The following is a 25,132-nucleotide window of genomic DNA, read 5'->3' as shown; positions in this document are numbered from 1 at the left end:
AGCATTGCAAATATACATTGTTTACGTTGATAAGATGATTGATATTACTGTCTATACTTTCCAAAAAGACAATTATTACAACTATCATTTTTAATTTAGTATATAAAAATATATGGTGTTTCGTAAAATTAATTTTCTCATTTTATTTACTATCAGGGTTTAATAGTATATCGTAAGTTTAGGGGAATTTCATCCATGTTGCTGAAGCACTATGATAATTTTATAGTTTTTAGCTTTGCAGAATTTGATTAAAGAGCTAATGAATTTATTTACTTTTTCCTTTTAATTCTTCAGTTATTTTTGTGTAATTCGGTTGACCTTTACTTGAACTGAATTCATCATCCATTACGTTTTATTTTTGTTTTTCTCCAGTTTCAGGCGCAACTTTCCCTAATGCCACACAGCATGGCAGGTAGAACAATATTTGTTTTCTCAGCTTCACCTACAACTTGTTTAAATTTAGCAGTATATTTCCTTGCCTATCCTTTATCCAAAGCAAAAACGGATATAAATGATATATCTGTCATGTTCTACTTAACGTCCTTTGTAATAAAACCGGTAATTGTATATTACTGTACGATGGTTGAAATACAAGCAAAACAGCGGTTATCCAAATATGATGTTCAATAAATTCATTTGTTTTTTTATTCGGTTGTTTATAGCCTTATGACTTGATAACAATTACTTTTTTAAGTTATTAAAATATTAGTTGAGATAAACAGATGGAGGAAAATTAGATTAGTTCATTATTGTATAATTTGGTCTCAATAAAGGAACTTGCATTATACGAGAGATACATGATAAAAATTATTTATGGGTGAAAATTGGGGTATACAGTATACGGTAACTAATCGCTCAACGAAATGAAAATCCTTTTCTGCTAAGGTATACTTTTTTTTAGCATAAAGCCTTTTCTAAACCCACTCTTATAACTACCGTACGGGTACCTCTGGTTACGAGAAACTTTGAATACGAGCAAATGTGGTTACAAGTGCTGTACAGTAGTAAGTTGGTCTGTGAGCAAAAATATCATACAACATTATTTGGGCATTTTACGTGGACTAAGTCCTAACGAGACAGCACGCAATCAGTCACCCACGCATTTTTTCCATGTGATTTTTACCGGATTCTCATGCCATTTTAAAGAAAGGGCAAAAACAGTCTTCGCTAGATAGGTTTCTTATCAAGACTGAATGTGTGTAAAAAAGATAACCGAGTGTACTTAGAGCGTAAATTAAACAATTCACTTGGTGATAATGAATGTCGTTCGAGAGAGGTTTCTTATCAAAATTGAATGTAAGTGTGTAAAAAAGATAACCGAGTGTACTTAGAGCGTAAATTAAACGATTCACTTGGTGATAATGAATGTCGTACGAGAGAACTCCCAATATTTTACCAGAACTGCTCATGGAGGAAGATTCTCCTTAACAGTAATATAAATAGTATCAGATATACAGCATTATACTCGAGGGTCTGAGGATCTGTAAAATATGCATCCAGCTTGATAGTGTCCGTAATGATAACAAGCGAAGCTGCTCGAGAATTCGGAGCATTCAGTTATTAATGTTTTACATCATACGATGAACGTGAAATTAAAACATACATCCTTAGGTATAACATGCACTTGTTTGTGGGTAACCTATAAAATGGTGATACTTTTAGCAAATCAAATCATTTTAGTGTCTGTGCAATGATTACAAAAAACTTCCAATATCTTTACAATGCGAATGCATGTTGGACATTCACTGATTTTCAATCGTAGGAGGATATTCCTGAAGGATGGGGGTGGTCTCCACTAGCATCTATTTTGGAAGACTTGTGCTCGGAAATGCTCCCTGACGCGTGAACCCCAACTGATCCGGCCAAACCTTCAACTTTACTTTTTCTTATTCGGCTGTATTGGACATCCAGAAGTTTTGACATGTTAAAGGCCTGGTTTAACTTGGTTAACTTTAAATTCAGTGAAATTTTGATTATTTGAACAGCAGTCATATGAAGACCTCAAATAAAATAGAAAATAACTTCTGGGGCAATATTATTAGTAAGGGAATAACTCAAGATAATTGTTAATCATTACACATTTACAGAAATTTCAATATCAGCTGTCGTATATAAATATCTAAGACTTGCAATTGACGCATGAAAACACCAGTGCACTTCATTTTAGTGAATATACCAAAAGATGTACATCTTAACAAGTTGCCCAGAAAAAATATCAACAATTTTAGAAGTGAAAAAATATCACATAAAAAATAGGGTGAAAACTTGGTGCAACTCTTAATTCTAAAGCTTATGCAAACAAGACTATATACTTCTGTTGCTACATAAAGAAAAGACTTTCAGGCACTCATAGTCTTTATCTTAATATAAAAATATCTTAAAATCAGCTGAACATTCAAAAACTATTATAGAATCTAGTTCATTCAAACAGACACATTAAATTAAACTTGGTTAAAGAGTGATAATCCTAAATATCGTCACCCTTATAAACTAACTGTTTAAGTAATTTTCTCTACTTGTTGGGACATAAAAAAAGCTTCTCATTTCCTAATTCATTATATCATTGTATTGAGCTTCAATTCACAAATTCTAATTCACAAATTCTTCTGTTAAGAATTTGTGAATTGAAACTCAAGACAATGATATAAAGAATTAGGAAATTAGGTGTTTTTTTTATTTCCCAACAAGTGGAGAAAATGACTTAGGCAGTTAGTTTATGAAGGTGACGATATATTGCATTTGATAATGTATTTCACCCGAAATAGGTTATAATAAGTGGTTATGTTTATGAAGAAAAGTAAGTGTGTTTCACAGATACCCACATCAACTTTTATATAGATGCTACAGTAACTGACATAATTGAAAAACTTATAAGTAAATGATCAAAATTAAAGTTACACTTAATGAGAAGAAATGGCAGTCAAAGATGTACCCTTGCCAGTCCATAAGTTGCTGACCGTAACTCATCCTAACCTATAATATATGGTTAATAAACAAAGCAATAATTAACTTTGTTGGTTGCTGATCTTAACTCATCCTAGCCTATAATATATGGTTAATAAACAAAGCAATAATTAACTTTGTTGGTTGCTGATCTTAACTCATCCTAGCCTATAATATATGGGTAATAAACAAAGCAATAATTAACTTTGTTGGTTGCTGATCTTAACTCATCCTAGCCTATAATATATGGTTAATAAACAAAGCAATAATTAACTTTGTTGGTTGCTGATCTTAACTCATCCTAGCCTATAATATATGGTTAATAAACAAGGCAATAATTAACTTTGTTGGTTGCTGATCTTAACTCATCCTAGCCTATAATATATGGTTAATAAACAAAGCAATAATTAACTTTGTTGGTTGCTGATCTTAACTCATCCTAGCCTATAATATATGGTTAATAAACAAAGCAATAATTAACTTTGTTGGTTGCTGATCTTAACTCATCCTAGCCTATAATATATGGTTAATAAACAAGGCAATAATTAACTTTGTTGGTTGCTGATCTTAACTCGTCCTAGCCTAAAATATATGGTTACTAAACTTCGAGCAATAATTAACTTTGTTGGTAAAACATTAAAATTAGTCCTTTTAATGCAAGGACAGTGACCATGTCAGAAATCTTAAATTGGTCTGCACAAAATGTCTAGCAAACCACCTTACGTGGCCCAGCTGGTTTAAAATTACGATAATGTGAATTCTAGCAAAAAAACAAAAAAACCTTCGACAATACCGACCAGGTCTAAATCTGGCTAATGCATCCTTCTAATTGGAGGTAACTATATCTAAAGAGATACAATGAAATGACAGACAAAACTGAAAAAAAAAAAAACAGGCCAACTAGACAGAATAGGTGTGGATACTCTAACTATATGTGGTGTGTGTCAAGTCCATAAACATCAAGAATAACATGAGATTTTTTAAAACCCTCTGGCAATCCATTCGCTAGAAAGCCAACTAGAATATATATAAAAATAATAACTATGTTACCAGGATAATATTGAAAAGAAAATGTGATGCAGATCATTGTGAAAGTATAGAATAGACTGCAGGAACCCGGTAAGAAAATATGGAAGGCAGTCACGGAAATAAAGTTGTGGTAAACTTTGCCAATCAAGAATCACCAGTTTGGCTTCATGCCAAGTTGAGCAACTAAAGAAATATCATGTGATAACAGACATGATTTGCCATATACTTTAGTATTGAAAACTGTCCTGAAACTGCAGGAAAATAACTATAAAGAGAGATGAAGCATGAACATATATCAATCTGCATACTGTATAGTAAGTTACTCTTAAAGTCATCACCTATTGAAAAACTATACTTGGAAACAACACAGGCCAAATAAGTGAGAAAAATTGAAAGATTATAGAAAGAAAGTAAAAATAGGATGGTCCTGAGATAAGGTACTAATGAAAGAGGTAGTTTAGGGGACTATATACCAATAACTATGAACTCATTTCACATTTAAATGAACACTTGCATTGTTGCAATCAAGTTCCTTACCTATGTACCTTCAAAGAGGACTTGTAGGCTGACAATAACTCAAATCTAGTTCATCATGCTGAAGAAAAATGCATGATTGTTCTACATGAATAGTGTAATCCTCAATTGTCACAAGATCAGGTTTTCCAAGTAGGGTAGATCATATATTTGGCAGCTATGCATAAGATAAATTATTTGCATAGGTGCAGCCTTATAACACTTATTCTCACTTGGAAATTGGAACACAATGTCCAAGCCTCAGTGGTATTGTTATGATGCAATTACAAACGTTTGATAATGCATCAGTTAAAACAAAAATAGGGGTACTAACGTAAGCATTATTACTCAAAGTTTTCTGGGATGTTTGAGGTGTTCACTTTCCTCTTATTTTTTAAACCTTCTACCTAAAAATCATATTAAAGGCTTCAAAGCACTGTACTGCATCTTTAAGCATAATTTTTCCACATGTATTATGATGATTGCCTTCTCGCAAAGAAACCCTGGCACCAAGTATGACTAAAAACAACAGCATAAAGAATGAGACACTTACTTGGAGGTGGCTGGCCTTCCTTTCGTCTCCCACCAAAGTTTGAGATTCCCGCGGATGTAGTACACAAGACACATCACCAGTACTATGGCAGGTACAATACCCAGGAAGAAGATGAACATACCCACGACAAAAGTGTTGGTGGCTGTGGATGGAAAAGTACTCGATGCTTACATACAGCTTATATATTAGAACAAAGCTTATATATTAGAACAAATAATGTAATATATCCACGACAAAAGTAACTTTTCTATTCACAGCCACCAACACTTTTACACATATATACATATACCAAGGCACTTCCCCCAATTTTGGGGGGTAGCCGACATCAACAAATGAAACAAAAACAAAAAAGGGGACCTCTACTCTCTACGTTCCTCCCAGCCTGACAGGGGACTCAACCGGGCACCCTAGCAGTACCAGCTGAACTCGGTTGAGTCCCCTGTCTGGTTGGGAGGAACGTAGAGAGTAGAGGTCCCCTTTTTTGTTTTTGTTTCATTTGTTGATGTTAACTACCCCAATTTTGGGGGGAAGTGCCTTGGTATATGTATGTATGTGTAAAAGTGTTGGTGGGTGTGAATAGAAAAGTACTGTTCTCAATGCTTACATATACCTAATGTATTAGAATAAATGCTTTAATATAGTGTGTGTGTTAGTTCCGGAACAAATACTTTACTATACAGTATAAAGTTAGTTTAAAAAACTAACATTCTTATTTCTTGGATGTTATTGCATTTTATGAAAAATAAGTTTACTAAATACTGCAATTTGTGTATAAAAAACTAAATTAATGTGTTCTTAGTTTTGATTTGATTTGATTTATTAATCCCAAGTAAATAAATGCTGAAGCAACACCACCACATTTTATGAGTGAAACAAAAATATTTACGGGAATGTTGTTCACATACTAAGATAACGGCTTTACTTGAAAATGTAATACCCTGTACAGTACTGTACTATACTGTACAGTACTGTACTATACTGTACAGTACTGTACTATACTGTACAGTACTGTACTATACTGTACAGTACTGTACTATACTGTACTATACTGTACAGTACTGTACTATACTGTACAGTACTGTACTATACTGTACAGTACTGTACTATACTGTACAGTACTGTACTATACTGTACTGTACTTTGCAACCACCCAAATTGTAGAAATAAAGAGGAATAATGCTTTGCATCAAAACTTATAATCTCTTCATCAGAAACATCACAAACTAAAGGATGCAAAATCACAATACAAATATAAATAATAGTCCTTCTAAACAACTCGTACTCACCATGAGGATTTGACGCAGGTCCGCTATCTTCTGATCCACCTAATCCTGGATAGAGGCAGTCGGGTGGAGCAAATCCTATATCACAATGGCAGTGACCGTTGTTATTACAAACTCCATGACCGTTGCAATTGCAAGAGGCAACTTTCAGACTGCCAACGGGCATACAACGCTGATCCACACACATCTACAAACACAGGAAGATAAAATAAATTGATGCTCGTCCTCCAACATTTATCTATCGTATATACTATGTACTTTTATTTTAAAATATCAATTTTCTTTCAAATTAAATAAAACATACTGAAAAGAAAACTACCATTCACATTGCTTAAATTATTTTTGTCACTGATTTTAGTACAAGTTTTTTTTATTGTAGGTCTAGTATATATTACTCCTACGGCAGCAATATCCCAAAAACATAAGTCAACTTTCTGTAGATTAGGCATACAGTACATGCTTTACTTGTGAGTTTTAGACAGCCAGAAAACACCATATAAATTATGAAGATTGCTTGGTCTCTGTCTTGGGAGTCTTGAACCGAATCAAAACTGGAACTTGTGGGAAGGATAGATGTGTTTTTGCTTGTATTCTTTGAGAAAGTTATTTATGTGGCGACATATTTTAAATGTATTTCAGATGCTCGTCTCTAAAACTTACATGCAGTAATTTCTGTTTCAATTTTCAGATTTCAAAACTGGTGAAGTTACAAGTGTCTGGAGGGGAGAGTCCCTCGGAACTGCTATAAGCATATTAACCGGGATCGATAGCAGAAACAAAAGAAGTCATGGAAAAGTTCAAAAGATTAAAAAGTAGAATGAACAGATGATTACAATTCTATGTGAGAAAAATCAAGATTAAGGAAACTAGAAAGGTAAAAAAAAAGGAAATGTCCTCCTGGGAAAGTGACTGTGGTAGAGGTGAATGTGACAAGAGGTAACATGAATATGATGAAGATTGAAAACTGTAAATGGATCAAGACATTTTATTTATTTGACATATATATAAAAAGTTTATTTATTTGTCATATATATATATAAAGATGTAACAGAGGAGAAAGAATTGTATGTAAAAAATATAGTACCTGAATGAATGACCAGATTTTCAATTTAATTTTGAGCAGTCATAATAAAAAAAAAAGAGTAGCCACAGTTTAAAAAATTTAGATAGGTAATGCTTAAAAATGAAATTGAGTATCAAAGTGCAGAAGTAAACACACCAAATATCTTTGATGGGTACATGTACTTCTCTGCATTGAAACAAGAGCAATTACATAAATTTTTGAAAAGAGGTGACTAAGATATATCAAGATTCACAGGAGTGAAGTTGGAAGAACCTATTAGAAATGAGAATCTTACAAGTGACGTGTGTCCAGACTGGATATCAAACTAAATTTTTCATATGAAAATAAGATTGTTATGATAGTGATGAGTAATTGAGAGGAATGGGAGGTAAATACTGTATAAGTAGATAGATGAAGACCAATCATGAAAAAAATTAATAAAACCCATAAAATTCTGGAATATGTGGTCAAGATAGAAGAGATGACAAAAATTAAATTGTGTTTAATCTCAGGGGAAAATAAATTGTAAATATTGTAATGATGGTGATTATTTCTCACATGTCTATAAACTATCACCTTTGGGGAAACATTTTACATAGTTCTGATAGGTAAACTGGCTGAAAATTAGTTGTCTTATGTAGGTGTGTCTTACATGAATTGTCAAAAATACGGTTGATCACTAATTCAAATTTTGATAGTTTTCTTAACGATGGAGTAAGCAACAATTTATGAATATTCTAATTCAATTTTTTAATAAATTTCATAACTGTACTGTAATAAATTCCAACATTAGTACAATATGACTTTATTTTTCCAAATTAGTTAGAAATTATATTAGGCTTACAATAATTCCCTAATATACTCATCACCATTATAATGGTCAGAGGTACCAATAAACATCCAATACTAAATTGGATGAAATATAATAAAGATGCTTTGCCCACAATACTTGATGAATAATCAAGAGAGCTGCAATTAATACTTTATGATAGAGAGACAAAGCACAGAACTGGACTTTAAAAATGGGCTTACTGCGTACCTTCCCTCTTCCGCATTTAGCTCCGTTTGGGGTGAGACCTGAGTTGACCATATCTCATCCCATAAAACAGTACTTAATAAATAATCAAGATACCCGTAATTAATACAGTACTTTATGATAGAGCGACAAAGCACGGAACTGGACTTTAAAAATGGGGTTAATGGTTACCTTCCCTCTTCCGCATTTAGCTCCGTTTGGAGCGAGACATGAGTTGACCATATCTCATCCCATATAACAGTACTTAATAAATAATCAAGATACCCGTAAGTAATACTTCATGATAAGAGAGACAAAGCACGGAACTGGACTTTAAAAATGGGGTTACTGCTTACCTTCCCTCTTCCGCACTTTGCTCCGTTTGGGGCGAGACCTGGGTCGACCATATCTAATCCCATATCCACAAGTGCTACTCTGCATGGTATGACTCCCTTATTGCCTTTCAGGAAACTGTGGGACACTTTGCTGACGCTTTCCATCCCAAACTCCAGCCGTTCATTTAAATGCATGCAGTGTAGCATACCACATTTGACATCCCTGTACATGGCAAAACATAAATATAAAAAGTAGTGTACAGTCTACAAGTAATGGTTAAAATAAACAAGTTCTCTGACGGCAAATCTTAAGTTTATCCCATAAAGGCAGGTTCATCCTTGCCGAAGATCCTTAGCCATGATGTGTCATACAATGCTAGCAGCATTTTTAAAACCTATTTCAGAAGCAGGTCTTTCGAATACTATTTAACCTTTATAGCATATTTACTTTTCTGGTTTTAATTGAATATTCTTCTAGTCTTTACTTCTAATAAACGATATCGGCGTCAATGTCCTTCGATGTCAGGATGACAGAGAACTTCAAAACATTCATTCATTCATTATCCCATAAAATTGATATTACAATTTAAAATACCAAGAGCATGATTAAGAATATTAATTACATTAGCTCTTTCCATTTAAAAAGTACAGTAAATCTAAAAATATTTACCCATCACTGCATTTATAGTAGGTGTCATTCACCCAATTATATCCACAGTTTCCATTATGGCTTCCTTGAGTATTCATCATATAGCATCTATCATCAGAATTCTGCCCAGTGGGACCCCACAGGAGCTTACACTGTTCTTCATGTGTACGACACATACCAGAGTGACAAAATGCCTGAAAATCAAACAGTTCTTTACAATAACAGAGCTATACAATGAAAAAGCATTTAATTTAGTTCTTATGTACTAAAAACTAGTTTTTTTTAATAAAATATCTATCTTTATTAATCACAAACCATTATCTACCTTAGTACATATCTTGGGGTATCATGTACCTATATAATGATACCAATTCCCTAATATCGCAAGAGGGTCTGCCCCTCTCTTTTATTCTTCTCCTGTACTTCTCTTTCTCCCTATTTCCTTAATCTTTCCCATCCCGAGTATCTGCCTTTGAGCTATAAACTGGATTGTATCCAGGGGTACTCTTCCTTTCCCCATATTCCCCACTTCCCTATTCTTATTATTATTATTATTATTATTATTATTATTATTATTATTATGTACCTATGACTGGAAGAATGGTAACTAAGACCAAGATCCATTTCCGTCAATGATATGGCGAGAACCTCAATGAATAAAATTGTAAAGTAATATCATAGGCCAATGTGCCATGATTCAGGAGGAAAATAGACTGAGAATTGTGACGCCTGATAGATATGCTCATACCTCAGATCTAGCTACTACAAGCATAATAATTAAACATTTTATAGTGAAAGGCATGTCAATATAAAGATCTATGTAGTATAAGACTTGTAAACAAAAATAAAAGCATTCTATGTGCTGTTTAGTAATTAAATAAGTTAACTGGTATACTAGTATGAATTCAATAGCTATGTTAGACTAGCCTAGGTTCACCTAGGAATACGTTTACTATTTTTCTTTTCTCGTACATCCCTGCCGAGTTTGAGTAATGGGTCTTACAGCTTTACAATATGTGGCCAAGGATCTTACATACCTTCAAATAAACATACACTCAGCATTTGCACTATATATATTATCTCAATTCATTATTCGATGACATATATGGTGCATCCATAAAACTCAATGTAAAGTCTATTTTGTGGCTAACATGGGAAAGCCCTCTATGCCAATTATAGTTGGAAAAAATTGTCTGCCACTTGTTCCTCCTCTACTGGACACTACTATAATACATATTTTTCTTCTATACATCTGTACTAGCAACTGGTTCTTTTTCTAAAAGAGTAATAAAATTAAAGCCTATAATAGTTCAGGGAACTTTATAATAATAGGCAGCTTAAGTGTATCATAGAAAAAAATAATCTAATTTGTTAAAAAACCATCTGACATTTTTCAAGAAAATGATCTCTTACTTTTGTTGAAAAAAAAAAATTACTTTTCAAAACATTACCTGTCCTGCTAAACACTGATGACCATCCCCTTTGAAAACATCTTCAGGGCAATATTCAGAGTGACCTGTGCAGTATTCAGGCAAGTCACATTCATGGACGGAGGCACGGCACTGCACGCCAGCAGGTTTTGGCCCACAAGTCTGTAATAAAAAAATGTGTCAAATTGCCTATATTTTTATATCCAGTGATGAAATAGAGAAACTGCAACCAATCATTACATGAGAATGCCAGGATGGGTTGGAAATTCATTCCGATGAGTGACCCGCTCAGGGTTCTTAAAACAATATTGGATATTATCACGGAACATAAATCACCAAGAAAACTATTTAGATCCAATATTGGCTGCTTATACCCAAGCCACTAAATACCCGTGGTTAGATGCTAAGATTGATATTTTGAAGAAGAAAAGGGGAGTTCCGGCTTGCTTAATTCAATCTCGTTTAGACCATTATTGTTGGAAAATAATTTGCAAAAGTGATTAGTTCATTACCTTGATATTAGAACTGCCTAAAGAAATAAAATAATATTTATTATTAATTTTTTTATATCTTTTACATTACTGTTGATTTTAATTCTTGTTAATTAAATTACAGTATTTTTTAAAATTAATTTTTACTACTCATGACTTTATTCTTATTTTCTACCTCTTAAATTACTGATGTTTTCAATTTTTATTTTTAAAATTCTTTAATTATTGATGGCTCAGTTTAAAAATAAATACTGTACAGCACTGAAATGGCTACATTTGTAATTCTTGTTTATTTAAAAAAAAATAAGTAATAGTATGTTACTGCTTCTTTGAAGTTTTAATACAAAATTGTAAATGGAAAATAGAAGACTTAAAAATATGTATAAATTTAATTTAGACAGTTTATTAATATAACAACTTTTTTTTGTGTTAAATTAGTCCTGTATTAGGAAAATTGTACAATAAAAACCATCAATTAAAAAAATAAAAATCGATCAGAAGTATGATACAATTAAGTGGCATTACCAAGATCAAAAGGAAATAGTTGATTAAACTTTCTTACCAGTATTAATTATATTCTAAATGGTCCTTGAAGCAAGAAAAACTTAAATTTCAAAATTGGTTTCATAGAATATTGTAATGAAGGAAATGAATAGCTGATTGGTTTCCAACAGTTACTAATGGTAAATATTTGTACATTATTTACAAAATGTACACAATATATAAGGTAAAAAAATTCTTCAAATAATTTAGACAATCATTTACTTGAATAAAACTTATGACATCCTGGTCTTGATAATCAGTGAGGGAAAATACCAATGGTAAGGTAAATTTTCATTCCTACTCAGTGAGAACTAAACTTGTTTCTTTCCTATCCAGTTAAAACTTGTACTGACCAGGAAGAATAAAAAATACAGCCTTTTGTCACACACCTTCATTTGGTATTGAAGTTAACCCTTTTACCCCCAATGGACGTACTGGTGCGTTTCACAAAACTCATCCCTTTACCCCCATGGACGTACTGGTATGTCCTTGCAAAGAACTGCTATTCACATGTTTTTTTTTTTTTTTTTGCATATTTCTGATAAATTTAAGAGAAACTTCAGGCATTTTCCAAAAGAATGAGACCAACTTGACCTCTCTATGACGAAAATTAAGGCTGTTAGAGCAATTTAAAAAATATATATATTGCAAATTGTGCTTGAAAAAAAAAATGCCTGGGGGTTAAGGGTTGGAAAGTTCCAAATAGCCTGGGGGTAAAATGGTTAAATTCCTTCCGAATACAATATAGTTTATATGAAATGTCAGGAAAACAAATGTATTAACTCTTTGAGCCTTCAGGAAATTCAAAAAGTAAAAGCAAGGTATATGAAATGTCAGAAAAACAAATGTATTAACTCTTTGAGCCTTCAGGAAATTCAAAAAGTAAAAACAAGGTATATGAAATGTCAGAAAAACAAATGTATTAACTCTTTGAGCCTTCAGGAAATCCAAAAAGTAAAAGCAAGGTATATGAAATGTCAGAAAAACAAATGTATTAACTCTTTGAGCCTTCAGGAAATCCAAAAAGTAAAAACAAGGTATATGAAATGTCAGAAAAACAAATGTATTAACTCTTTGAGCCTTCAGGAAATCCAAAAAGGAAAAACAAATGAAATGTCAGAAAAACAAATGTATTAACTCTTTGAGCATGCAAGAAATCTAAAAGGTAAAACAATAACAGAAAAGGGACCTCTCCTCTCATTCGGTATTGAAGTTAAATTCCTTCCGAATACAATATAGTTTATATGAAATGTCAGAAAAACAAATGCATTAACTCTTTGAGCGTGCAAGAAATCTAAAAGGTAAAACAATAACAGAAAAGGGACCTCTCCTCTCATTCGGTATTGAAGTTAAATTCCTTCCAAATACAATATAGTTTATATGAAATGTCAGAAAAAAAATGTATTAACTCTCTGAGCCTTCAGGAAATCCAAAAAGTAAAAGCAAGGTATATGAAATGTCAGAAAAACAAATGTATTAACTCTCTGAGCCTTCAGGAAATCCAAAAAGTAAAAGCAAGGTATATGAAATGTCAGAAAAACAAATGTATTAACTCTTTGAGCCTTCAGGAAATCCAAAAAGTAAAAGCAAGGTATATGAAATGTCAGAAAAACAAATGTATTAACTCTCTGAGCCTTCAGGAAATCCAAAAAGTAAAAGCAAGGTATATGAAATGTCAGAAAAACAAATGTATTAACTCTTTGAGCATGCAAGAAATCTAAAAGGTAAAACAATAACAGAAAAGGGACCTCTCCTCTCATTCGGCATTGAAGTTTAATTCCTTCCGAATACAATATACAGTAGTTTATATGTCAGAAAAACAAATGTATTAACTCTCTGAGCGTGCAAGAAATCTAAAAGGTAAAACAATAACAGAAAAGGGACCTCTCCTCTCATTCGGTATTGAAGTTAAATTCCTTCCGAATACAATATAGTTGATATGAAATGTCAGAAAAACAAATGTATTAACTCTTTGAGCCTGCAAGAAATCCAAAAGGAAAAACAAGGTCTTACCTCCCAGGAAATCCAAAAAGGAAAAACAAGGTCTTACCTCCCAGGAAATCCAAAAAGGAAAAACAACAAGGTCTTACCTCCAAGTCACAACAATGTCCAGTTGCGCAAGTGGCATTAGCATACAGCATACAAGCTGATGCATTACAACAAGGATTAGTACAGTAATCTGGTAATCCACAGTCGCACTGCTCTCCAGATTCCACGAATCCATTGCCACACACAGGCGAGTCAAAGAGACTCGTCGGCTTATTTCTCAAACAATAATCCATTGAACGTTCAAATGATAGAGCTAGGTATTCATAGCTGCAACTGCTCCAATGTGTAGGACTTTTTGAGCTGAAAAAAGCAGAGAAAAATAATAAAATAATATAAATACACAGTTAACAATACATATAAGTATGTAAAAGACTTCATTTTTGACGACATAAAGAAGAAAACTGGTTCTAATATTCTCTGTGAATTGAAGTGAGCCTAAATACATTGTTTTTCCTTCTCTTATCATGCATTGACTTTAAAAGGATTTTCTTGGTTCTCTATAGAAATTTAGATAACAATATACTACAATAAAGCTGATAACAACAAGGTTTTGATAGTTATTAAAAGAAAATACCACTGCCAAGGTAAATTTCCTTTCTTACTTAGTGGAGGCTAAATAATCTTTCTTTTCTACTTTATGAGAGCTAATTTGACGGTTTTCTTGATAGTTTTCATAGTACAGCTCTTTAAACTTGTTTAGATATCTTAACAATTTTCTGGTATTTCTTTTTTTTTTTTTCTAATTTTCTGCCATTTCCTTTTCTTCTATATCCAAGATAAAAATTTGACTTTCAAATGCCTACCCTGACGAAGGAGCCATAATGCATCGTTTATCAGGACACTCGCACTCCTCTTCTGTATCATGCTCCATGCCAAAATTATGGCCCATCTCATGAGCAACAGTCGTTGCCACTAACCCAACTGTATCGCTGTGATCCATGTTGACCCCGCCGGAATACTGATAGGTGCATATCGGCCCTTTTAAAGCCTTCCCTACAACACCAGCGGCAAACTGTGTTCCTCTGAAAAATTAAAACAAAGTTCATATGTAAAACACGATACAGTATCTGAAATTCAAAGGTATCTTTTAAGGTATCGTATACATCCACATATACAGTATAAATTTATGTATCGCGCGCACGCACTCACACACACACACATACATATATACATATATATATAAAGTGTATATATATATATATATATATATATATATATATATATATATATATATATATATATATATATATATATATATCATTATTATTATTATTATTAAATGCTAAGCTACAACCCTAGTTGGAAAAGCAGGATGCTATAAGCCCAGGGGCCCCAACAGGGAAAATAGCCCAGTGAGGAAAGGAAATAAGGAAATAAGGAAAAATAAAATATTTTAGGAATAGTAACTATTCAAATAAATATTTCCTATTTAAACAATAAAAACTTTAAGAGAACAAGAGGAAGAGGAACTAGATAGAAAAGTGTGCCCGAGTGTACCCTCAAGCAAGAGAACTCTAACCCAAGGCAGTGTAAGACCATGGTACAGAGGCTATGGCACTACCCAAGACTAGAGAACAATTAATTACCATTTTAAATCTATACCGTACAAAACAAAGAGGAGAAATGTGAACTGTATGGAAAGGTTAGAGTACATATTGTATCGACTACACTATTGCTACATGTTTAAGTGCACTCACAGGTAATAATAATAAAATTCCCAAAGGACGCTGAATGCTAGCTGATGGTATTCCAATTACTCCACAGTCATATTTTTAAGGCTTTTAGTCAGGGAAACTACACAAAAGCTTCGGGATTATATTTATCCTCAAATAATGAAAATATTGAACACAATGTAAATATTCCAACAGACTTTTGGTCAACGTCAACTCTAGTCGTGTAGAAAAAATAATTTTAAATCTTTTTTTTTTTTTTTTTGCTAAATGAAAACAATCATTGTAAGGCTTTTTTTTGCTACACAAAATCAAAATCATTGTAAGCTTTTATACTCATGTTAGTTTATAGTTTATAAATTCCTGTAAATCACTGGAATTGTTGTAGCTATTCAAGATTAAATTCAAAAGAAGAATAAGAACAACAATGAAACTCTACACTATAAAAAGAAACTGAATATGTTAACAACCAGATAACTCGGAGTCCATTACTTTTGTGAGATACATAACCTTTCTGAGATCATTTGCCTTCTGATATCTAGGTTTCCAGTGCAGGAACAGTAGTTGGGTTATCTCAGATGCCAAATTTAGTTCTCTCACACCAGGTAGTGACCATTACAGCATAGGTTTTTGCACATTTGCTTAAAAAATCAGGCATTCAACAGTTTTGAATTTCAGTTCCCTTAAAGGTACACTTAGGCAAAATTTTCTTTCCCTATCTATTAATTCATTGACTTGTTAATACATCAATTTAGATTTACTTCTTATTAGAACATTCTTTAGCTATGGTAAGCAGCTCTTCTAGAAGGACACTCCAAAATCAAACCATTGTTCTCTAGTCTTGGATAGTGCCATAGCTCCTGTATCAGGGTCTTCCACTGTCTTGGGTTTAGAGTCCTCTTGCTTGAGGGTACACTCGGGCACACTATTTCTCTTCCTATTGTTGTGTTAAATCTTAAAAGTTTATATAGGAGATATTTACTTTAATTCTTAAAGTGTTTTATTTTTCCTTGTTTCCTTTCCTAACTGGACTGTTTTCCCTGTTGGAGCCCCTGGGCTTAAAGCATCCTGCATTTCCAACTAGGGTTGTAGCTTAGCAAGTTATAATAATAATAATAATAATAATAATAATAATAATAATAATAATAATCGTAGTCATCTAAATAAAACTATGCCAGAAGGAACTACAGTATATAAAACGAGAAGTATACAGCACATTAAAAATGCAATGTGACACACTAACATCTAATGCGTAAAATTTGAATACAATATTATAAATAACAAAAAAGGCAAATGACAGCATCAAGAAGAAACATATACTGACATGAAAACGAGCCAACTATAAGAATAAAAGAGACAATTGAGATTTAATACTTACATGAGCAATTGTGCATTATCATTCGGGTGTTCTCGAATAAGTCTCACTTTCCTATAGTTGAGAAAATTAGTCAGCGTCTTGTCACCGTCAGATGAGATTTCAACCTGATCTTCATCTTTCCAAACTTCTACTCCAACCAAGGCAATAAATATGTTGAGCGGTCGATAAAGCTGAAAGGAAAACAATCGTGATAAGAGATTTATTTTTTTTCTAATTCTAAGGTCGCTCATGAATGGTTGAGGCTTAGGACAAGACAATGTCCTGGAGACTGACCATATATATACATATGTGATTAGCACCCAAATTCCCACTCCATCAAGCTAGTACCAAGGAGGGCCAGATAATAGCTGCTGACGACTCCTCAAAAACTCCCATCCTTAGCTCACAAGGATGGTGAGGTTACAGAAACTACAAGAAACTTTATAAAATTAAAGTATGGTCAGCTATCAAATAATACTTGCAATGATGTTAAAACTACTTATTTCTTCTGAAGACAAATTCGGCATTTAGAAAGAATAATTTTTTGTCTTAGACAAAACAAGTATCATTTTTCAATATCAAAGTTATTAGGCATAATCAACCCAACATACTTATTTTTTTTGAAGAAGCATTCGGCGTTAAGAAAGAATCCTTTTTTTTTTCCTTCAACAAGATAAGTCTCATTTTTCAAAATCAAAGGTATTAGCCATAATAAACCCAAAACTTCTTATTTCTTTTGATGACACCTTCAGCATTAACCAAAGAATATTTTTTTTTTCTTCAACAAGACAAGTCTCAGTTTTCAAAATCAAAGGAACTATGCTAGAGAAGTTATTTGCATGGTTTTCAATAGATATGTAGTAACCACACAAGATGGGCACTGGTAAATCTAATTTGACATCATTTAATTGGATATTGTTGTGCAATAACACACTGTAACATGACTGATATAATTGTACAGTAAAATGATAGGCCCCTGAAATTAGACTGCACAATGTAAGGTGAAAAGGGAAGCTGGATGATTATGCAGAAAAAGGAGATACAGATGATAAATAAAATTGGGAAAGAGTAGCTACAGGAAACTAAGAAAGAAAGGATAAGCAGGTTATACAGTATAAAAAAGAAATTCAGATGAATAGACAAGGTCTAGGAACAGAGTCTATGATTTATGGTCAAGTTAGTAGCATTTTGAAGGCAAGATAAATCATTATAATAAAGTAGCATGGATAATTTAACAGTAAAATATCTAATAATAAAGAGCCAGAAAATGCAAGGAAAGCCCCAAGTCTAGTGTTAGTTTTATATGGATATATGAACTTCAGCTGCCACTGAGATGGAAAAATAACAGGACACCCAATTTAAAGTGATCTAATGAAAGGACCTAATAACAAAGATAGAGCTGGTTAGTGACTTGGTGTTCACTACAGCAAAAATGCAAAGTATTAACAACTTATACATGAGGTGCATCTGTTTTCAGAGAAAATACCTCTTACAATGTGGAAACTAGAGAGGCACTCAGTTAACTATTCACTTTATGCGGGTTGTCAAAACAGATAATAGATACAAAACATGAGGCACAACCTTCAGTTTTCCTTTAAAAACGTTAACGTGGATGAAATATACACTGTGAGGTAGTTGTAGGAGAATTAACCAAAAGGAAACTCAAGATTTCAAAAAATTTGAAATTGGATAAGGCACATAACCAAGTCTCATAGTAAATCATGAACTGACTGGAGAGATCATTAGTGGAATTCAGTATGGGATCAGTGTGTTATACCCATAGAAATCTCTTAGGTCTTTCGAATGACAAAAACAAGACCCACAGAAATCAGGCTGTAAATATAGTGAGGTTTCACAAAGAAATGTGATATGGATATAATACCCAAAGGTTTTACATAACAAAGAAAGAGATATCAATATGGCAGAGAATAGATTCACATAAGAAAAGTGATTTTGATGTGGAATAGGTTGCAATAAATAGTCAAGCTAATGAAATATTAGTTAATCTTCATACTTAGACATGCAGTGTTCTCATCTGCTAAAATGTCAATTTCCAGATTTTCCATTCATAATGCAAATAGGATGATAATTTCATGGAATCTGAAATGTTTCTATTAAATGTTACAATTCCTTTCAATGATTTCCGCAAAGGTTGAAAATGACTTTTCCACTTAGGCAAAGATGTAAAAATCTGGTTTAAATGTACCCACTATAAACTAACAAATAAAAGGGTATACAGTAATGCATAAAATGTCACCTACCGCATTAACTATATTGGCGATGTCTTTACAACGCTGATATATTTTCTTAATTTTATGGCCGTGCTTTTCATATTCGGACTTGTCTGCCACCAAAACCAACTCGACGTATCTTGAAAGGGCGTTGGCATTATATGGACCCCGGATGTTGCTATTACCATCGCTGCTGCGCTTGTACTGCAAAAACGACAAAAGGTAATCAGTGGGACTTTCACAAAGTATGCACAATACTATAAGTAATTCCCATTGCCACACATTAGCATCCAAACTACTAGAAAAATCTTCAGATAAAATCAAAGTAATTCAAGCGAATCTATCATCTAATGTCTATGATCTATGCTGCTTCCAAACTAGGAAGCCAAAGTTCCTCTACATAAAAAAAAAAGGAAAAAAGGTTCTATCATTTTCTACTTACTCTGAGCAATCTTTTAAAGTTCTCATCATGAAAAAGGTCCCGAACGGGATGAGGTTTCCCTGAGTATCCTGAAGAAAAAGACACAATGAAAACAATCACATAAAAATTGCAATGTGAGTAAAAAACACAGTAGGGAGGAAGCATTTGGTGTGGGGAGAAAAATATTTTTATTTTTGTGGCTCATTTGCATATCTTCATTTCTATGAAAATAAGTTCTGAAACTTCAAAAGGTTGAGGATAAAAGATCTATTTCAATTGGTAAAATACTGTTGTTTTTGCGGATCATTTGCATATCTCCATTTCTATAAAAATAAGTTCTGAAAATTCAAAACAGTTGAGGATAAAAGATCAATTTCAACTGGTAAAATACTGTTGTTTTTGCGGATCATTTACATATCTCCATTTCTATGAAAATAAGTTCAGAAACTTCAAAATGTTGAGGACAAAAGATCTATTTCAACTGATAAAATACTGTTGGAAGCTGTCGAGGCCCATTAGATTAGATATTTTTCCGCACATTACATTTTTTTACATGAAACGAAAGCCAATTCAATATCATTCATGTACATAAAAGCTACATTATCCTGCTGCTGCGTATTTTACAATTGAAGCCTCGTCTAATTTATCCTTCTGAAATTAAAAGTACTGCAATTTATATGTATATTTTTTACTTATTGTGTGGTGTAATACACATCTCATACATATAATGAAATATAAACATCTTTATTAACCTAAATGCACTAAAAATATTGCAGTTACATTACCAATACACGAGTAGCCGAATATCTTATTTCATTGAACTACGTAAAACAAACTTGAAATTCAACAGATACAAATAAAGTTTTTATATAAAGATTTTAAAGTTTTCCAAAAAAAATGTATAACATACTTTTAATCCTACTATATTATATGATGATGAAATACTCAAATTTGAGGACCAGTTTGATTAAAAGACATTCCCCTTTAATCTAGCAACAAAATCTTGAAATTCTGCTTAATTCTTTTTTTACAATATACAAGAGTAAAATTTTTTTTTATGCTAGAACTATCAAAATGAAGCAGACACATACTATGTTTTATAAGTGTAAAAACTATTAAAAAAAGTCTTCAAAATTTAAAAAACAGTGGATTAAAAGCTGATATTATTATACCTCAGGATCCTGAAAAGTCATAATACCTTTAGATGTGTTATTCAAATGGACCAATTTAACTGTATCTATCGTAGGAAATGATCACCTAATTACGAGTAAATTTTTCAGCAGCCAAATGCAAAATCTATAACCAGTTGGTCGTATCGAGCAAAATGAGAACCGAAATTAGGTGGATTAAGAAATACTGGATTCTCCAACAAAGTCTTACAACAATGACATTCAGTTGACGTAATTATTAATATTGGACTATATTTGATAATTGAAACACTATTGTAAAACAAAATATTATCTTAATCCTCTGGCACCCAGGGGATGCATCGGGCCTAAATGAATTCAAGCCATATGTCTCTTTCCTGTGCCATCTCTTTGAGCTCAACCCATTTCTCAGATCCAACCTCCCTGCGCATTGTCATCAGCCACAGTTCTCTTGGTTTATCACGTCCTCTTAAGGCCGGGAGCACACTAGCGACTCCATAGCGCCACAAAGCCACAGCATCGTGTGGCGGGGATGTGGTCTCCCGTAGGTTTCCATTGTTTTTAAGTTTTACCGCGCAAACTAGTGACTGTGGCAAGCGACTGTGGCTCTCTGTCGCTCATCCCCGCCACAGGCGTGGCGTGGCTTTGAAAACAATGGAAACCTATAGGAGACCACATCCCCGCCACACGATGCTGTGGCTTTGTGGCGCCACAGGGTCGCTAGTGTGCTCCCGGCCTAAAGGTTTAAAGGCCACTCATGAATGGCAGAGGCTAGGGAAAGTGACATTGCCCTATCAAGCAGGACAATGTCCTGGAGACTGACTATATAAATATGATCAGCACCCAAGCCCAACTCTCCACCCAAGCAAGGATCAGAAGGGCCCGGCAATGGCTGCTGATGGCTCAGCAGATAGATAGGCTGCCCTAAACCCCCATTCTTAGTTCACAAGGTTGGTGAGGTTGCAGCGACCAAAGGAACTAACGAGTTTGAGCGGGACTCGAACCCCAGACTGGCGTTCACCAAGCAGGGACGTTACTGCATCGGCCACCACAACCCTCAATATTGAAAAAAAAAAAAAAAACCCAGATATACTTTGACAAAAAAAAAAAAAAACCTTGATTGTAATACTGACCGCAAGAATAATTTTGCGGGATGACGTCAGCGTGCCTGAAGAGATAATGCGGGCTTTCTATATTAGCTGGCGTGTCTGGAATCCGTTCCAAATAATGGAGGTCCTCGCCATCAAACACCACACCACTGCGAAACAAGAGGAAAACGTAAATGACATAATTTATTTGCATATTCTTCGAGGAAATAATAAATGTACATATACTCAATTTATTTTAATGAGGTGCATTTGCACTGACTCGCAGCGGTGCCCTTATAGCTCGGAAGAGTTTCCTGCTCTCTGATTGGTTAGAATTATCTTGCATAACCAATCAGCGATCAGGAAACTTTTCCGAGCTAAAAGGGCAACCCTGCGAGTCGGTGCAAATCTGCCGCACTAAAAAGAATTGACTATAGGTATTTTTGGTACTTTGTCTTTAGATGTGGTCTCAAAATCCTCCTGATTCTTTCCTATTAACCTATGATAGTTACATTTCACTCATAATCTGTATTATTTGATAATTGGCTCCATTTTGAAGCCTTCCTGTTCTACTGAGACTGTGAACCCTTTACTTCCAGTGTTGTTATAAACCCATCAAGTATATTTATGAAATATTACTCTAATTTCAATGTTCTAGTTACCTTAAATTTCAACTAAAAATTATACCCGAGCTCCAAGAGTATAAAAGTTTAAAAATAGAAATATACGTTTAAAAAATTCCAGAATACGAAGGAAATGTAAACATTGAAGACAAGGTGAAAAATCAACTAAAGTGCATAATTTCCTGTTTCATGAAGCAAACTTGAATACTTTTATCATCACTCTACCATAAAGCGAAAACATCTTAACTTTTACATTCGTTTTCCAAAGTTTCAAGTTAATTTGGGCAAGATGGAAAACTAATAAATCAAAGTAGTAGTCTTTTAGGTTTTGGAGATGAAATAAATATTAGTTTCTTTTGTCAAATGTCCAAGAAAGGTCTTGCTTCAAGTTGCTTTTAGCTTTTGGAGATGAAATAAATATTAGACAGTTATTAGTTTACTTCTGTCAAACGTAAAGAAAGGTCTTTATTAATTGCTAAGAGCTTCTGGATATGAAATAAATATTAGTTTACTCCTGTCAAATGTCCAAGAAATGTCTTGCTTAAGTTGCTTTTAGCTTTTGGAGATGAAATAAATATTATTTTTCTTCTGCCAAACGTAGAAGAAAGGTCTTTCTTAATTGCTTTTAGCTTTTGGAGATGAAATATATATTTTTCTTCTGCCAAACGTAGAAGAAGGGCCTTTTTAATTGCTTTTAGCTTCTGGAGAGGAAATAAATATTATTTTTCTTCTGCCAAACCCATAAGAAAGATCTTTTTAATTGCTTAGAGCTTTTGGAGATGAAATAAATATGAGTTTACTTCTGCCAAACGTGTAAGAAAGACCTTTTTAATAGCTTTTAGATTTTGGTGATGAAATAAATATTAGTTTACTTCTGCCCAACGTAAAAAATGTCTTTCTTAAGTTGCTTTTAGCTTTTTGAAGATGAAATATATATTATTTTTCTTCTCCCAAACGTACCAGAAAGGCCTTTTTAATTGCTTAGAGCTTTTGGAGATGAACTAAATATTAGTTTACCTCTGCCAAACGTAAAAAAAATGTCTTTCTTAAGTTGTTTTTAGCTTTTTGAAGAAGAAATAAATATCATTTTTCTTCTTTTTCTTCTGCCAAACGTATAAGAAAGGTCTTTCTTAATTGCTTAGTTTACTTCTGCCAAACGTATAAGAAAGATCTTTTTAATTGCTTAGAGCTTCTGAAGATAGAATAAATATGAGTTTACTTCTGCCAAACGTATAAGTAAGACCTTGCTTCTCTCGTACTGGGCAGTATTCTATGTAACCCAAATATCGTACCTTAAACCACTACAAGTGGAGACCGCAGCCCAGGACCCAAGTCGACCTCGTATGATGCCTTGATAATGACAGAGATCAACATCCTGAAAGAAAATGTTTAAGGTCAAAAGAATATTTGAACATAAATGTAATGAGAGGAGTGTACTTCTTATGCAATGAATGTGTTCATGTTGAACAGGCTGACATAGGTCTATTTTTATTGTTTATATATGAAAGATCTGTTTTAATGTTGTTACTGTTCTTTAAATATTTTATTTTAATTGTTCATTAGTTGCCATATAGTTTTATTTACTTCCTTATTTCCTTTTCCCACTGGACTATTTTTCTTTGTTGGAGCCCTTGGACTTATAGCACCCTGCTTTTAAAACTAGGGTTGTAGCTTAACTAATAATAATAATAATAATAATAATAATAATACTAATAATAATAATAATAATAATAATAATAATAATAATAATAATAATAATAATAATAATAATAGCCTGTCAGTACATCGTTACTGTAAATTGTTTTACAAATGAAAGTCTGGGGCGAACCTGTTACCCCTTTCCAGCCAAAAAAAAAAAAAAAAAAACTTTTTTGTCTTTTGAATCTTCCAAAAAAAATTTCAGGTCACCCTAGACCACATTGCCAATACATTACATGAGAAACTACCCTTTGTACGTCAATTTATTTAATATGCAATAAAATTTATTTCTTTAACCCCTTCACTGCTAATGGCAAATTTACTCAGAATATTAAAAAGTTAAATATATTTTAAAATCACCTAAAACACATCAATTTGGTATTCATTGGAAAGGTCTTCATGTGAACTTTCCAATAAATATCAACAAGTTTGTGTGGTTTTTCAAAGATTTTGCTACGTCATCAAGTTTTGTTGAATTCACCATTGTCAGTGAAAGGGTTAAAGAAGTGGACATTACTACACCATTTCATATAGGTAATATAACCCTTTTTTATTTTCAAATTCACAACATATCAACCCCTTTCTTTTAAAATTCATAACTTCCCCTTTTAATTATTAATTTCATATCCTTATGGACTTACAATAAATTATTTAATCCAGTCGTCACCCAATTATGTTCTAATACTATATGCAGACAAAGTGGCCCTATACATATATGTTCTAAAAATCCCAATTTTTCTATTTTAATTATTAATTTCGTATCCTTAAGGACTGTTAACAATCACAAGGATTTAATCCAGTCTTCACCCAATTATGTTCCAATAGTATATGCAAACAAAGTGGCCCTCCTTTCAAAATTCACAACTTCCAATTTTAATTATTAATTTCGTAACCTTATGGACTTAACAATCCCAGGATTTCATCCAGTCTTCACCCAAATATGTTCTAATAATATATGCAGACAAAGTGGCCCTAATGTACAGCTGTATGTTTTAAAAAT

At 33.0% G+C, this 25,132-nt stretch overlaps 1 protein-coding gene across 1 annotated transcript in view; it reads right to left on the bottom strand.

Moving 5' to 3' along the window:
• Positions 1-25,132, bottom strand: part of LOC137630298 (uncharacterized) — a 79,006-nt gene that overhangs the window by 15,605 nt on the left and 38,269 nt on the right. The window contains exons 4-15 of the mRNA XM_068361742.1: positions 23,727-23,809; positions 21,857-21,981; positions 19,597-19,664; positions 19,185-19,358; positions 16,945-17,114; positions 14,700-14,918; positions 13,938-14,196; positions 10,835-10,975; positions 9,405-9,577; positions 8,756-8,957; positions 6,325-6,508; positions 5,039-5,180 (exon numbers count right to left, since the gene is read on the bottom strand). Of these exons, the coding sequence (XP_068217843.1) occupies positions 5,039-5,180; positions 6,325-6,508; positions 8,756-8,957; positions 9,405-9,577; positions 10,835-10,975; positions 13,938-14,196; positions 14,700-14,918; positions 16,945-17,114; positions 19,185-19,358; positions 19,597-19,664; positions 21,857-21,981; positions 23,727-23,809 (1,940 nt within the window). The remainder of the gene's footprint in view (positions 1-5,038; positions 5,181-6,324; positions 6,509-8,755; positions 8,958-9,404; positions 9,578-10,834; positions 10,976-13,937; positions 14,197-14,699; positions 14,919-16,944; positions 17,115-19,184; positions 19,359-19,596; positions 19,665-21,856; positions 21,982-23,726; positions 23,810-25,132) is intronic.

The sequence above is a fragment of the Palaemon carinicauda genome, chromosome 38 (assembly GCF_036898095.1).
Source record: "Palaemon carinicauda isolate YSFRI2023 chromosome 38, ASM3689809v2, whole genome shotgun sequence".
NCBI lineage: Eukaryota > Metazoa > Arthropoda > Malacostraca > Decapoda > Palaemonidae > Palaemon > Palaemon carinicauda.
This window is presented reverse-complemented; position numbering and strand designations above follow the sequence as displayed.